Source organism: Pan paniscus, chromosome 10, assembly GCF_029289425.2.
Source record: "Pan paniscus chromosome 10, NHGRI_mPanPan1-v2.0_pri, whole genome shotgun sequence".
Taxonomy (NCBI): domain Eukaryota; kingdom Metazoa; phylum Chordata; class Mammalia; order Primates; family Hominidae; genus Pan; species Pan paniscus.
In genome coordinates, this window is record NC_073259.2 from 14,591,914 (window position 1) to 14,606,885 (window position 14,972).

The 14,972-nt window shown below is 42.3% G+C and overlaps 2 protein-coding genes across 2 annotated transcripts in view; both read right to left on the reverse strand.

The window, feature by feature from the left end:
- Window positions 1-875: 875 nt before the first annotated feature.
- On the reverse strand, window positions 876-4,151 carry LOC117975369 (putative uncharacterized protein encoded by LINC00612). The gene has a single exon (XM_034935321.3). It carries the CDS (start codon window positions 1,439-1,441, stop codon window positions 893-895), a length of 549 nt encoding a protein of 182 aa, XP_034791212.2. The 5' UTR covers window positions 1,442-4,151; the 3' UTR covers window positions 876-892.
- A 135-nt stretch (window positions 4,152-4,286) lies between these two features.
- The window catches only part of LOC100979269 (alpha-2-macroglobulin), a 48,627-nt gene continuing 37,941 nt past the window's right edge, over window positions 4,287-14,972 (reverse strand). The window contains exons 26-36 of the mRNA XM_003804533.5: window positions 14,271-14,427; window positions 13,916-13,990; window positions 13,326-13,506; window positions 11,131-11,354; window positions 9,234-9,452; window positions 8,938-9,065; window positions 7,063-7,153; window positions 6,318-6,386; window positions 5,317-5,419; window positions 4,761-4,802; window positions 4,287-4,418 (exon numbers count right to left, since the gene is read on the reverse strand). Coding sequence (XP_003804581.3) covers window positions 4,402-4,418; window positions 4,761-4,802; window positions 5,317-5,419; window positions 6,318-6,386; window positions 7,063-7,153; window positions 8,938-9,065; window positions 9,234-9,452; window positions 11,131-11,354; window positions 13,326-13,506; window positions 13,916-13,990; window positions 14,271-14,427 — 1,306 coding nt within the window. The 3' untranslated portion in view covers window positions 4,287-4,401. The remainder of the gene's footprint in view (window positions 4,419-4,760; window positions 4,803-5,316; window positions 5,420-6,317; window positions 6,387-7,062; window positions 7,154-8,937; window positions 9,066-9,233; window positions 9,453-11,130; window positions 11,355-13,325; window positions 13,507-13,915; window positions 13,991-14,270; window positions 14,428-14,972) is intronic.

A 14,972-nucleotide genomic window follows, 5' to 3' on the forward strand; every position in this document is an offset into this window, starting at 1 on the left:
AAAACTGACCCCAACAAGTATCCATTTCATTTCCTGTCGTGTATCTATATGCTTTCCTGGAAAGAATAAACTTCAGTTCACAAAATCAGATGTAGAAGATACATCACTTTTAAAAATTCTACGTAATTTTAATTCCAAGATTCCCATGCCACCAGGCTGGTGGGAAATCCAGTTTTAGTTGTAATTAGGCCTTTTCTCCAGTATTACATATGAATTTGAGTGTAATACCCCAAAACTTGAGAAGGCCATTGTATCTCCAGTCCACTGGGGCAATGAATAGCTTGAGCACCTGATCATTATAATGACCCAGATGTGTATCTTTTTCTTTTACTCTGCGGTGAGTTTTTCTAAGGGAGGAATCCTATTTTGTTTAATTTTGTATTATAGCATGGGATATTGTGCCTGGCAGATAGTAGGCAATCAGTATTTCAGGAATAAACACTCTTGGTCAGTGATACAGCTAATGATTTGCAACAAGCATATCCTTAAAGTACCTTTTCAGTAACGATTTCCATATGAACAAAGAAAAAAACTAGAACTAAGAGGTAAAATTATAATCCTGTTGTCTTGTTCCCATAGCCATACTCTGATTTCTTTTATGTTCTGTGCCCTGGCTTGATACTTAATTTGACAGCTAATTATAATGTTTATTAAGCTCTGAAATATACTTTCTCCTGGCCTTTTTGTCTGAAGTTGTTTGAGGTGTCACCATGGTTGGAAGTTAAGAGCATGGAAGCTAGACTTCTTGGTCTTGAATTCTAGCTTTGTCACTTACTAACTTAGTAACTTTGGGCAAATTACATGTCTCTGCTTCAATTTCATTTGTTAAGGTAGTACCTATTTCACAAGGCTGATGGTGGCAGCAATGGGGCGTCCAGAGCTGCCGCTGCCATCACGCCAGCTGCAGCAGGGAGGGGCGGGCAGCGGCGGCGGAGCAGCTGCAGGAGCCGCAGTGGCTGCTGTGGGACATCTGTGCCTCGCGTCCCCTGTGCCTTGAGACCCCAAAGCAGCCGACTGCGCCGCCACCATCCTCGCGTTGCCGGGTGGGGCGACGTGCTCCCCGGCCAGGAGCCTCCACCGCTCCGGACCCTGGCCCTATGTCGCCGCTCTCGCCCGCCGCCGCCGCGGAGTGGGAGTGGGGAGGAGGGGAACAGTCCTTGGAGCCGGCCCCGGGAGTACTCCCGGAGCCTGCCGCCCTGGAAGCCGCCGCGATGGACCGGGCTGAGTCGCCCGCCGGAGGGGAAGCAGTGTAGTCGGGCACGGAGGGGCAGGCAGAGAGGGGCCCCAAGGCGGAGCTGGGTCCGGGGCGGAGCGGTGTTCGCACACAAAGCGCTGGGGCTGGACCCAGGGTTCGGGGCCAAGGCGGGAAGTGGGAGCGGGGCCCGCTTTGGGGACCCGGCCAGCGGTGTGGCCACCGCGCACACCTCCGACAGCGCCGCATTCCTGGGCCTTGGGAGGAGGCTCTGAATAGGGCCGCCCGGGGCGCGTCTCCAGGGTCCTCCCTGCACTGGGGTGACCGCCGAGCTAGACGCGCCTGAGGGCTGAGCCCCAGGGATCGTGATCTGCTCCCGGAGGCGCCCCCCAGGCAGGGCCGTGAGCCGGGCGAGGGAGAGTCCTGGGCTGCCCCTGAGCCCCGGGGCCACGGGAAGAACTTGCAGCGACGTCATCCCTGCCCCGGACACAGTCCCGGGCCCAGGGAGGACCTGGAACATTCCCTTCCTACCCCCCCCCCCGCGCCCCCGCCCATCAGCCCAGCCTGCAAGGAGGCGCCACCGGACCTGCACACTCAGGAGCAGGTGAGCCAGGGACAAGCAGGAGCCCCGCCCCTTCCGAACTGGTGGAGCAGGAGCTCCCAGGGTGCAGCTGCAGCCACCTTGCCGCGCTGTGGACATTTTCTGTGCTCTCAGAGGCCCAACAAAGCCCCCTGCCCACTGCGGGCTCCAGGGTGCCTACTCTGGCTGCCTGGCTTCTCTCCACTGTTAGCACCCACTCTGATTTCAGAGCAAGGTCGGGCCGAGCCTGGGTACTGTCACAGCCTGGCCGAGTGTGCACACGCTCAGGACAGTGCTGACACGCCAGCCCCCTGCCGTCTCGGCCCCCTTTGGAACTTGGGCACCAACAAGCGTGGGAGGGAGGCTGAGAGGGGTCTGAAGACAGCTGGACACTGACTTGCAGGCGCCCCTTGGCATGAACAGCCTGGGAGCAGGAGGCAGACAGGTTCCTGGGTGGAAGGGGATGGGTCCCCAGTGAAGTCCCACCCTCAAGCGGGTGAGGGCTTGAAGCCTGCAGACCAGAGAGGTAACTTGTGGTGCTGTTCCCTGGGCCCACTCATGGCTGCCCATGGACCAATCAGCATGCATTTCCTCCCTCTGAGGCTCATAAAATCCCCCGGACTCAGCTAGATTGGAAGAGAGGATGGGAAGACAATGGATGACCTACCTGTGGAGAGAAACTACCCATTCCAGAACCTCCTCTCTGCTGAAAGCTGAACACTCAATGGGAAGACCTGTTTGCAGAGAGGAGCCAGCCACTCCAGGGTCTCCTTTCTGCTAGAAGCTGAACACTTGTTGGGACACCCTTGCTGTGGAAAGGACATCCTTACAGTGGAAATGAGCTACTAACTGCAGGTCTCCTTCCTCTTCATCTTCCTTATCCTTCTGTTCCATTGCTCAGTAATGCTCCTCTTCATCTGTCTCATTCTCCACTTGTCTGCTTGATGCAGGAGCTGAGGAGCTGCACAGCAAGGTTAAAAGAGCTATAACACAAACAGGGCTGCAACATGCCCCTTGCTCCCCACAGGGAGAGAAGAGCTCTGGCCCTCGGAGAAGCCCAGACCTGGGAGCTCCTTGAGCCCGGGCTGTGACTCCCTCTTTGGGGCCCTGGTTGGCGTCACTGCATTCGCCAGTGCCACTGTTGGAAGCTGCTTGTGATGCGCCTGGTCCAGGGGGAAGCTGTTTGTTGTGTGCCTGCTCCAGCCACCTCATGGAGAGCCTGTGCTGGCACCTGGAGCTGCCCAACCTGGGCAGCAGCTTGTGTGTGTGACTGCACAGTGGCCACGCTTGCTCACACACCCCTAGCACACCCCTCTCTGCTCCACCCGTCTCAATCTCCCTTGGATCCGGGATCCAGGTTGGTAGCAAGTGCGAGTGGGCAGAAGCAGCCCAGTGGGCCCAGAGCAAAACTCAGGCAAAGGTGCCACTAGACTGGCCAGGAAAGCGACACCCCAAAGATCCCATAATGCTGATATGTTAATTCTATTCTATAAGCACCACACAGAAGTGATAGCTTTTATTTCTTATTTTGTCTAGCCTGGAGACAGAGCTAAGGATTCCTTGAACTGCAAAGTCTTCTCCAGTTCTTAGTTTATACAATCCATACTCACCTTCTGCCTAACTAAACATTGTCATTTTTGTGCCAAATGAAGAGTAGGACTCCTACGATTGTCCTCAGACTCTCTTGGCTCAATCCTCCTGCTTTAACCTTTCCTACTTCAAAAACTCCTGAAGTTTTGCTTCTCCTTCTATAGAATGGAAATATATGTTGCAATACTTACTGCAAAGAAAATTATATATTTTAAAAATAGATTAAAGAGATGTTGTGAGACATCAGACATCATCAGACATCAATCAGATGTCGTGAGAACTGATTTCTGCATCAGAATATCTCCTTGACTTTACAGCTGTCCTTTAATCCTGGCTCAAAGTTCCAGAAGAAAGATGATCCAATATAATACTCCTATTTGGACTTTGAGTCATACACATTCCTTCTTCTGAGAAAACGTGCTTCTGCATGAATCCTCCCTTCATTATTTTCAGCTCATCTATTATTGAATCTGAGACCCCAGGTTAACTGACTGATCACTCTCATCAGTGGCAGATTTTGGTGTAACATAGGACACATCACTCCCAATTCATGTCAAGTCCCAATTATCTTGCCTCTCAATATGACCTGTTCAATGTTGTATTTCATTCTACTTCATTTTAATGTAAAAAGTCTTTTCTGGTGAAGTCAGTCTTTTATTTTCTCATAAAAATTCACCCTTTGGGTTTTTCATAGGGTATTCCCACAACCAAACACACTTTACACTTTCCTAGTACATAACCCAATACTTTCTTCTTTCCCCACAGTCCTTACATGAAGCCTACTCAGACTGACATCACTGTATCATTTTTTTGTATTCTGAAGTCCTTCAGCACTTGATTCCTTTAAGTTTAATCTTGGTATTCTATTGGGAATCATATGGAAATGTACAATGATATTTATTGAATGAACAGGAAACAGGGAAAGACATTGACCAGAAAAAGTGTTTATTCATCAAGTCTTTAAAGATACAAAAACACGTGTCTTCTGTGGAACTCTGAGAACAGGACTCCAGCAAAGCACTTTTCAGCCTTGTGGTCTTCAAGCATTTCCAAGATCTGTGACATTGGAAAGAAAAAAATTAAGACAGATTTGGGTCTCCATGAGCAGAGAGTATTCTTTCCCTTAGTTCTGGGTAGCATAGTGCCCAAGGAAACCTAATCAGTACAGTGGGAAACCAAATCTATTCCAAATCATTACCCATAAGCAATCCTATGGACTCTCTGAGGTTTGACAGAGTCAGCAGCCCTCTCCAATAAATGTGTTTTTCTATAATAATGTGCAGTGTGAGTAATTTGATGTTTTTGACAAATATTTACCCAGCGCTTTATGAAGGAGAAGGTTTGGGGGACAAGCTGAAGGAGCTCTGACTGCCTTTTGGAGGAATGTGAGTGGCTTACCTTTGCTGCAAGGAGCATTGTACTCAGCAATTGCAAACTCATCTGAAAAAAAAAAAACAACAAAAAACCAGAAATCATTACATGAAGTGAGAAAGAAAGCAAACATCTGTGGGATACAGGCCAAGGAAGGAGTTTGTTGTGGGAAGAACAGTATTGTACCAGAAACATAAGCATCGTTCATCTGATGCGTTGCTTGCTACCTTATATTCTCCTTTCAAATATAGTGTTTTATATTTTCTTTTATCCCAAACTCCTGAAGGACTCTTCAGATGTTCTACTTACTTAAATCTCATATTGTCATACAGTCCATTTATCTGATGAAAAGGGAACTAAATATCCCACAAGTGTTTTGTATTAGTAGTTGATAAATTTATAATGTAGGTTGTTTCTATAATGTATGTATAAGAGACAAAAAGAGGAGCATCAGACTTGATGGAGACAAAATGAAGTGATAATGTAATTACTTAATGTAATAAATAACCCCAACACATCTCCTAAACCTGAATTTCTGTGATCAGGAATTAAATATTTCTATATGAAAATCACTCTCACTCACCCGTCTCATAGTAATCATAGACTTTCACTATGGCTGGTTTCAGATCTCTTACTGGGACATCTTGCAGAACCGTGAAGAACAAGCTCAGTGTCTGATTTGACACCTGGAAAGCAAAAGTCAATTAAATGACCTTTCAGGAAGCTTTCTTCTCTCTTTGAATTAGTTTAAGTATTCACCTGTTTTTTGGGGGAAAAGCTTTATTATCCTACAGCACACTATAGGGTCCTTAATTAAATTGTGCAGAAATCTCTCAGAGGGGATGATAAATTCTCCAGATTATTTCTTAAATAACTAACATAACACATATACCTCTGTCAATGCCAATACATAGCTCTGTTCATGGGGGTAAATGATATATACTTTTTATTGGATGACTAACTGTGTTCATTTTTTAATATCCAGAGATTTGGTATAGTTTGACTTCTCTGTCTTGCAGGAATACTTGCGTAGACTCGAGGCATCTAAAAGGTTGATCTTCCCAGGCTTAAGTTTCATAAAATTTGTAAACTATAATTCCCATCAACATATGCATGAACAAACTCTCCTACCACACATATCTATAAAATCAGATTGGTTTACTGGTGAACTGGTCTTATTATTTTATGGTTCAAGTCCTTGTGGAGACTGACAGTTTTTTTCCCTTTCATATTGTTGTTGAGTATGTTGATAATTAACTAATAATTGACTAATCACAAGGGCTACTTCCTTATATTACTGGGTATCCAAAAAACTTGTCAACATAATAAACACATTTTGTGAAGATTTCTTGCTTATGGGATTTTAGGAATATTCATATCCCAAGATCATAATAAGCCATTTCTACCTGTAATCCCCGGTGAAATATAAATAAAGGAGAGGAGAACATTCTTTTAGAGTTAACATTAGAATTCTCAAATTTCTAGCATGGAAGTGATGTTTCTAAAATGCATTTACCTTCCCAGATGTTCCCTTAGAGGATTATTATCTACGTTTTTTTGCAAATAGACTGGAAGTTCTCTTACCTTATCCAGGTAAATCAAGACATGGTTGCTGCTGACTTCTGTCCGGCTCACATGGTTAGATCTTTCAAGCTGAAGAAAATTGAAATACCACAAATGTTAATAAATAGATGAAACCCCTGGGGGATCCAGAGAAAAAAATCTTTGTATTGCCAAAATAACCCTGAGGGTAGAATTCTTCAAATGCTTTTTGTAAGGAAATATATAATGTAATACAATTAAAAATGAAAGGCATAAAGGGTTTAATATTAGTATGATACACGACTAATGTGTAAAGTTATTTATCTGAAGAAAAGACAGCTAAGTATCCTAAACTTGGTAGTTACTCATATTTCAAAGTTCAATTCAGTTTCTATTTCTTCATAAGGAGTTTTTTTTCCTGTTTTGCTTGCTCTATTTTTCTTTTAACTTCTGTAATACTTATAGTTTATGCCAATCAGTCATTTTCATATTTTTCACTGGTTCGTGTTCATATCTTTTATCTTCTTAGCAAAATTCTAAGCTAAGAAGAAATTGAAAAGCAGGAACCTGCTGACAATCTTTTTCTTGTAGTCATGGGTCCTAGCGCAGTGCTCTGCACATGGTCAGCATTCATACAAACACATGTGATTATATTTCTGAGCTGGAAAAAGGATAAGGCTTTGATAGAGATTGATTTTAATAGTATTTTGATATTAGTATTGTCTTATGCTGGGGATACATACAACATTAAATAAAATAGGGCATTCTGGGGTTATGATAAACCTACCATTTTCACTGTTGGCTTCAGGGGAATGAAGCCAGAGACCATCTTCACATCAACGATCGCCATGTTGGAGGCAGAGCGGCTCCCTGTGTAACTGAGGATCCAGGGGAGGAAAGGATTAGGGTTTTCTGTGTTTTTAAATATTTTCTTCTTCTATGTCCATGTTAAGCATTCCACAGCTCTAAAAGGTACACATAAGTCTTCCCAAATATCTTATCCCAGTGGTTTGTAAAAGTGGTGTGTATAGAATTTTTAGGAAGCCTGTTAAAGCCGCAGAGACCAGGCCCTACTCTAGACCTGATGAATCAGAATGTCTAGTGTATGGGGGCTGAGGGTCTGCATTTTTTTTTTTTTTTGATAGAGTTTTTCACTCTTCTTGCCCAGGCTGGAGTGCAATGGCATGATTTCGGCTCACCGCAACCTCCACCTCCTGGGTTCAAGTGATTCTCCTGCCTCAGCCTCCCGAGTAGCTGGGATTACAGGCATGCACCACCACGTCCGACTAATTTTGTATTTTTAGTACAGACGGGGTTTCTCCATGTTGGTCAGGCTGGTCTCGAACTCCCAACCTAAGGTGATCTGCCCGCCTTGGCCTCCCAAAGTGCTGAGATTACAGGCGTGAGCCACCACGACCAGCTGAGGATCTGCATTTTAAGAAAGCTCTGCAAGTGATGCACAGGCTGTTTGTGACCTCTAATCTATGCCAGTTATTTTATTTATTTGTTTACTTTTATTTTCTTTCAGCTGACAAAATGATTTATATTATGAATAATACATTTCAGTCTACATTATTTACAAAAACAACAATAATTTATAATGTTTACTTAAACACTGGCTTTCAACAAAACACTTAGAAACAGCTAGCGTCTTGTCCCCGAGAGTTTGCATCCGAAATTTGGACTGCTTAATTTATTTTTTGGCATATATATGTGCCAAATTAAATGAAAAAAATATATATATACTTAACTTTTAGGTTCAGGCGTACACATGCAGGTTTGTTATATAGGTAAACTCGTGTCATGGGGGTCTGGTGTACAGATTACTTTATCACTTGGGTACTAAATTTTGCACTCAATTGTTGTTTTTTTCTGATCTTCTCCCTCCTCCCATCCTTAACCCTCACGTAGACTCTGGTGTCTGTTGTTCTCCTTTTTGTGTCCATATGTTCTCATCATTTAGCTCCCACTTACAAATGAGAACATGCAGTGTTTGGTTTTCCATTCCTGTGCTAGTTTGCTAAGAATAATGACCTCCATCTCCATCCATGTTCCTGCAAAGGTCATGATCTCATTCCTTTTGATGTATGCCGGTTATTTGTTACATGTATTTTGTCCTAACTTTTTTCCTGAATAGTATCTCCAACCAAGTAATAATATGTTTGTGGAGAGAGAGCTTTTTATCAGATCTGCAGCTATTTAAATACTGACGCATATAAGTGTATCTTCCCCCCAAATTAATTATATCATATATAACCTGAGATTTATTATTGCCAGTAGGAATTCTAACTAAGGAGTCACTATTTCCTTCTATTCAAACTTTTCAATAATTCTTCATCTCTGTCTTCAATAAAGCAAGAATAATATAGGATTTCATTACATAACAAGGAATTCAGGTCAGAGGCAATGGGTAATATTTACTTAGTTGTTATTGAGGGAAATTATTACCCTTTAAACAATGAGGTTGCACAATAATAGATCCTGGATGGACAATGTAAACCCCATCATTGAGAAATTATATTATATCAACTTAAGAGAATACATTGCATTTTTTGTGAATAGTGCAAATATCTACTGTTGCACTGCTTTACTTAAAGAGGAGTTTCAGTAAGAAGACTGGTGGTTATTCTTAGGATTAGGTGATAGAGTCAGAAGGTCTTACCTGACACTTAGGGAGATTTGGAAGCTGGTGTGGGCTTTGGGTTCATCACAAGTTTGAGGCAGAGTCTGCACCCCTAAAGCAAATGGGAACTCTTCCTTTTCTGGGAGAATATTGTATTTCAAGGATGTCTATAGAACATCAAAGACAAAATCAGTTTTTTGCCCTTTCCCAGAATTCCTGTCCACTTCCCTAACCCTTTCTCTGATTTGTCCTGTTGTTTTCTGGGTTAGGACTTCTCAGTGAGAAAAGCTGCTGTCCTCATCTGTCCTCTGTCCTCACCTGCCCAAGAGTCTCACCTGGAGGTAGACACATCCTTCTCCTGTCACTTTCATGCTGTATTCCCCAGGCAGCTCTGGCAATGAGACCTGCTGCAGTAACAGGCGGTTGTTGTTGTCCACTTGGAATTTGCTGGAAAATGTCCCTGAAGACTGGATAGTCACCTGTGCAGCCTTCCCAGTCTTGGTAAATGTGGCTGCTCCATATTTGGACAGAGCATGGAGAGCCACCACTGTGTCCTGGAAGAGATAGATGAGTGAGAGAACCCATTGGGCATTATAAGGCTTGGAGGGCTGCGATATTTTTCAAAGACCCATGTGAGGGACCTTGATTTCCTACTTCCCTCACTACTTAAATACTGGAGCTCTAATTTCAAGATTGATTATAATCTTTAGATAGTTGAAGAACCATAACATTCACATATCTACCTTGGACTGTATGCCCTACATGTTTATTTTATTTATCAGAAAATTGATCCTTTTCTCTCTGTAAGTATATGTGGGACATGGAATGTGGAAAACATATGTGAATGGTAATCAGTTATTGGCATCAGCTATTTGCTAACATGTCTTTCTTGACAACTGTGCTCATATCTGCCACCACCCAAGCAAAGTTCAGTCTGGCTCTCTCCCATATTAAACTTTGCTCAGTTGCTGAGGTCAGTGTCCTGGAGAGAACCCAAGGTTCTTTGCAGCCATGAGCAGAGTCATGCTTCAGTTTCTCCAAAAGAAATAAAAGATGAGTATTATAATTATCTTCTGGATTTAATGACATTTTTATTTGGCTTTCCCTTTTTATTGGATGATTTCCTGTTCCCAGTGAATGTCTGCTGGTATGTATCCTCAACAACATTAAACCTGCTTGGCCTCCTTCAAATAATATGTTTCTAATAAATGAATGATAACCTTTAACAAAATTACTTAGTTTTTTTCATTCATATGATAAAAGATTAATACAATGGAAATAGGATGGAATGCCATTTTGTCACATTTTTTCCGTTTTAGGGTATATAAGCAAACATCCGAATTCTCTGAAGATAAAACTTCCTGCTGTGTACATATCGATGAATTGTTCAGATACATGGTTATATAGCTAGATTTAGGAGGTTGGATGAATAAAGACAGTTCTTTATGCTCCTGATGAATAAATGTTTGTGTATTAAGAGGTGAATAGGGGGCTGGACGCAGTGGCTCACACCTATAATCCTAGCACTTTGTGAGGCCAAGGCGGGTGGATTGCCTGAGCTCAGGACTTCGAGATCAGCCTGGGCAACATGGCAAAACCTCGTCTCTACTAAAAATACAAAAATTAGCCAGGCATGATTGCACATGACTGTAATCCTAGCTACTCGGGAGGCTGAGGCACTAGAATCGCTTGAACCTGGGAGATGGAGGTTGCAGTGAGCCGAGATTGCACCACTGCATTCCAGCCTAGGTGACACAGCAAGACTCTGTCTTAAAAAAAAAAAATGAATAGGGGAAGCACAAAATATGTAGTTTTGAGAAAAGCCTATTAAAGGGGACCTAAGAATGGAGAGATTTGCGAGGAGAGGTTGTTGGATTTTGAGTAGAGTTCCTTTGAACAGTTTGAAAGAGACCCTAGAGCTTTCAGGAGAATGGCAGGGGACATCTCCTTCATTCTGCTGGTGCTCCACTGCTGCTTGAGGAAGGCAGTGTTGTTATGGGAAATAGGAGATGGATAAACACAGCCATGGGGTGCCGGAATTCTGAGCATTTCCTTTTGGCCCTCTTTGACTTTGATTTGCTTTTATTTCCGTTATCCTTGGATACGGAAAACTTTTCCTCATTTCAAGTTATTGTCATCTGTATTTTTTTCTTCTTGGATGTGTTTGTTTCTTTTTCATTCAAATCTTTTGCTACCTGAAGGTGAAATAAAAGGTTTTGGCAAATCACCAACCTGGGTAGAGGAGAAACCGCCCTGGGCGTTCTGCTGCTTCGTGATCCACTTCACGATGTTGGTTGCAGAGGTCAGGTCCTCCGAGGTTGGGGCTGGCTGGGCCGTGAGATAAGCGAGGAGCACATAGGATGTCATCTCCACCTCAGCAGAGGGAGCCTGGGGTTCGTAAAAATGCCCCACTGGTGCCTTGGGTTTCTGAGGGCGCTCCCAATGGACTGAGTTGTCTTAAAGGTGAGAAAAATATATTTATAAGTGCCTACATATTTATATTTAATTCAAGGTGAAAGTACCCAAGCCAGTGCTGAAATGAGAATTGCATGCCCATTATAATCCCCTGTACTGTATGTAGATGCTTTTCCCTTCATGTAAATCTGAATTTGGTGTGTTTCAGCCCAGCTAAGGCAGATATTGATGCTGGAGTCAGAAGCCTATGCCTATCTATGTTTTCAAATAGTTGCTATAGTTGGGTTGGTGGGAGAAAGAAATGGCACAGCAGTTGTCTCATTGGGTCTGGCTATTTCCGATTTATGATGTTATATTAGACTATAGCTGGAGTTTGTTACATTTCCTATAAAGTGTGTCTTTATCGGTTTCTTGTGAGGATCACAGATCACATGAAATAGTAGAGTTTGTACTCATTAGATTGAAAAAAAAATACAGTAATCCTTGAAATACCAAAGGCTGACATGGATGTGAAACGATGGGAACCAATATACACTGCTGTGGGAAGCCAACTGCTCTTTGGCAATATTTAGCAATGGAGAAGATGTGCTTAGCCCACTAATCAGTCATTATGCTTCTCAAAGCATAATTTGGAGAAACACAGATGCACAAGAAAACAGGCACATGAGTATTCATTGCAGCATTGTTTTTAGTAGCAAAACATAAAAAAATCCATGAGGAGAAACTCGATGTGTAAATTATGACTAATTTATAGACTGTAATATATTATGCAGCAGTGAAAATTAATGAGCTGACTCTGCATGTACTTGTATAGGGGTCTTCATCAACATAGTGTTGAACTTAGAAAATAAAAAGCAGACAAACAAAAAACTAAGCTGCTGAAATATTCAAAAATGTTTCTCTTGTTTCTTGAACAAGAGAGAAATAAAAATCTTGTTTCTCTAAAGATGAAACACATGTGAAGATTCTAAATATTAGTTAGGGATACATATGCAGCAAAAATATAAAGAAATCCGTGGAATTGTAACGACAAATTCAGGATAATGATTGCCTCTGGAGGTGGTAGTGATACACAAGGGATTTATTTTTCCCACATCGGTAATTTTCTATTTCTTAATCTATGAGAGAGTTGTACAGTGTTTTCTAGTTATAGCTTATGCCCTTTTGTATATCTATTATAAAATATTTCTCAATACATTTTAAGAAGAATTAATGGCTGTCAAAGGAAAAAGGTAGACTATTTTAATGGACATCTTGTGATTTGCATTTTATTTTCTATTTCTTCAACCCCTCATATAGACCATGGTATATGTAGAAGTATTGTGTGAATATGAGTAGATTGGTCAACATTATTGGTCTTATGAAATGGGCTTAAAATACCAGAATTCATTCAAGGAGTTACTTCCATGATTATTTTCTTATGTTTAAGGTTATATAATGTACCAGGTAAGGGTTGGGCATATATTGAGAACTGATATGTTAGTTGTTATAACTAGTACTTTTATAGGATTTGCTATGTGACATGTACTCTACTAAGTGTTTTACGTGTACCAATTCATTTATTACAACAGCTCTGTGAGGTAAATACTATTATTATCCCCATTTTACTGATGAAGGAACTGAAACACAAGGAAGTTAATGACTTTCCCAAGGTCACATAGGTAGCACATTTTGGAGCTAGTCTCCAGAGAATGCTTTTCTTACCAGCATACTATAGAGATGGTCCCTGACTTACAATGGTCCCACTTAAGATTTTTTAGACTTTACAATGAGTTTGTCAGGATATAACCCCATCGTAACTTGAGAAGCATCTGCACGGCCTCTTGTCTTTTGATTTCTGATTTGATTAAGAAATCCTAGCTTTTATAAGATGCAATATGGACAAAATATATATGATATATAGAAAAGAAGAGAGGAGACAGGGATCACAGGAGGTAGGAGTGAGGGATTTTTGCCATGCAGTTCTTGATACAGAGGATGGGCCAGGAGAAGGATCTCAGGTGTGCTCTCACCTTTCTTCACAGCTTCCTCATTAAGTGACTTGAGTACTTCCTTTCTCTTGTCCTGGTTACCTGCCAGGGCAAAAGCATAGGCCAGCAGTGCTTTGGTATATACATGGCTGCCATGGTCCCCTTCTTGTGCTGTCTTCCAGGCTGACTCCAGGCAAAACAGGGCATTGCGGACAACAGGGTGCTGTGAAGGCAGAACAAGAAGGGAACTAAGCTATGTAAACAGGCATATTAGCATTCCCAGGCAAATACATGGATCACAGCACAGAAGTTTTGCAAACGCATTTTTCCAACGATTCCTCATTTTTATCGATAGATATAATAGTATTTTTATCTGTTATTCTCACATTCAAAAGATATATCTTTAAGATTCTTTTTTGAGTGGTGGTGGTAAATAGCCTAGGGGAATTACTGGGAAAATTTAAACCTTTCTTAATGGGCTGACCAAATTCTCTGTAGATCTGGGAAGCACTGGCATTGCATAGAAAGAAAGCTGATGCTTTGCTTTTAATAGGATAGTATTTCAGACAGCAGGTCAGCAGTTTCGTTGCATCCAGAACTCTCCTTCAGCAGAGGAATGGGGTGGTACCTACAGTGACTGTGAGAGGAATCTCCAGAAGGGCGATGGTGATATAGGCGGAGAGGGTCACTTCATCTTCTACTCCTCCCTGTGAATACGAGAGAGAGATTTGAATAATTCAACTTCTGAGAATGCTATTGATTAGTTCTTTCTGTTCTGCTGTGTCATGGAATTCATCCTTACCCATATCCATCCCTATAGGGCAAAGTATCACAATCAACTTTTGTTCTATCCCCTCTTTTTTGGTGCCATCCAGGTTTTATTTTCCTCTGAGGCTTTCCCTTAGAATTTTTCACATTATCACTTCCTATCCTCATCCTTGCAGATATCATAATGGACAAATCAAAACTAGCTCCAGAATGATTCACCTTTATGGCATTGTTGAGCAGTGACCCAGAGCTCCTGAAACAGCCATTGTCCTTCTGCCTCTGGGAGAGCCATATGAGGGCTTGGGTAATGTGTGCTTCATCGATGAAGATGTAGGCTCGAGCTTGGGCAAAAGTCTTCAGAACAAAGGCTGTGAGCCTGACCAGGGAGGAAGCAATCATGATGTTTATGTTGTCAGAATGGTTTTATAACCACTTCACAGCAACAGGCTTCATATGATGTGAGTTAGCTAACAAAATTCTTGTGTACTTAGAGATCTTATCTCCTTGATTAATCTTTAGTCTGCCTGATTAATCTGCTAGATGTAGTATTTCCTTGCTAACTCTCTCTTTGCCACAGGGAGTCTAAGTATATTTAATTTTATTTTAGTTCCGAGATACATGTAAAGAATGTGCAGGTTTGTTACATAAGTATACGTGTGCCATGGTGGTTTCTTGCACCTATTGACCCATCCACTTAGTTCCCTCCCGTCACCCCACACTTCCCAACAGGCCCTGGTGTGTGTTGTTCCTGTCCCTGTGTCCATGTGTTCTCATTGCTTAACTCCCACTTATGAGTGAGAACATGTGGTGTTTGGTTTTCTGTCCCTGTGTTAGTTTGCTGAGGCTGATGGCTTCCAGCTTCATCCATGTCCCTGCAAAGGACATGATCTCATTTCTTTTTATTGCTGCATAGTATTCCAT

Bases quoted from the DNA above. Each gene is read 5' to 3' on its own strand.
- LOC117975369 (XM_034935321.3), bottom strand. From the start codon at position 1,441: ATGCGGCGCTGTCGGAGGTGTGCGCGGTGGCCACACCGCTGGCCGGGT.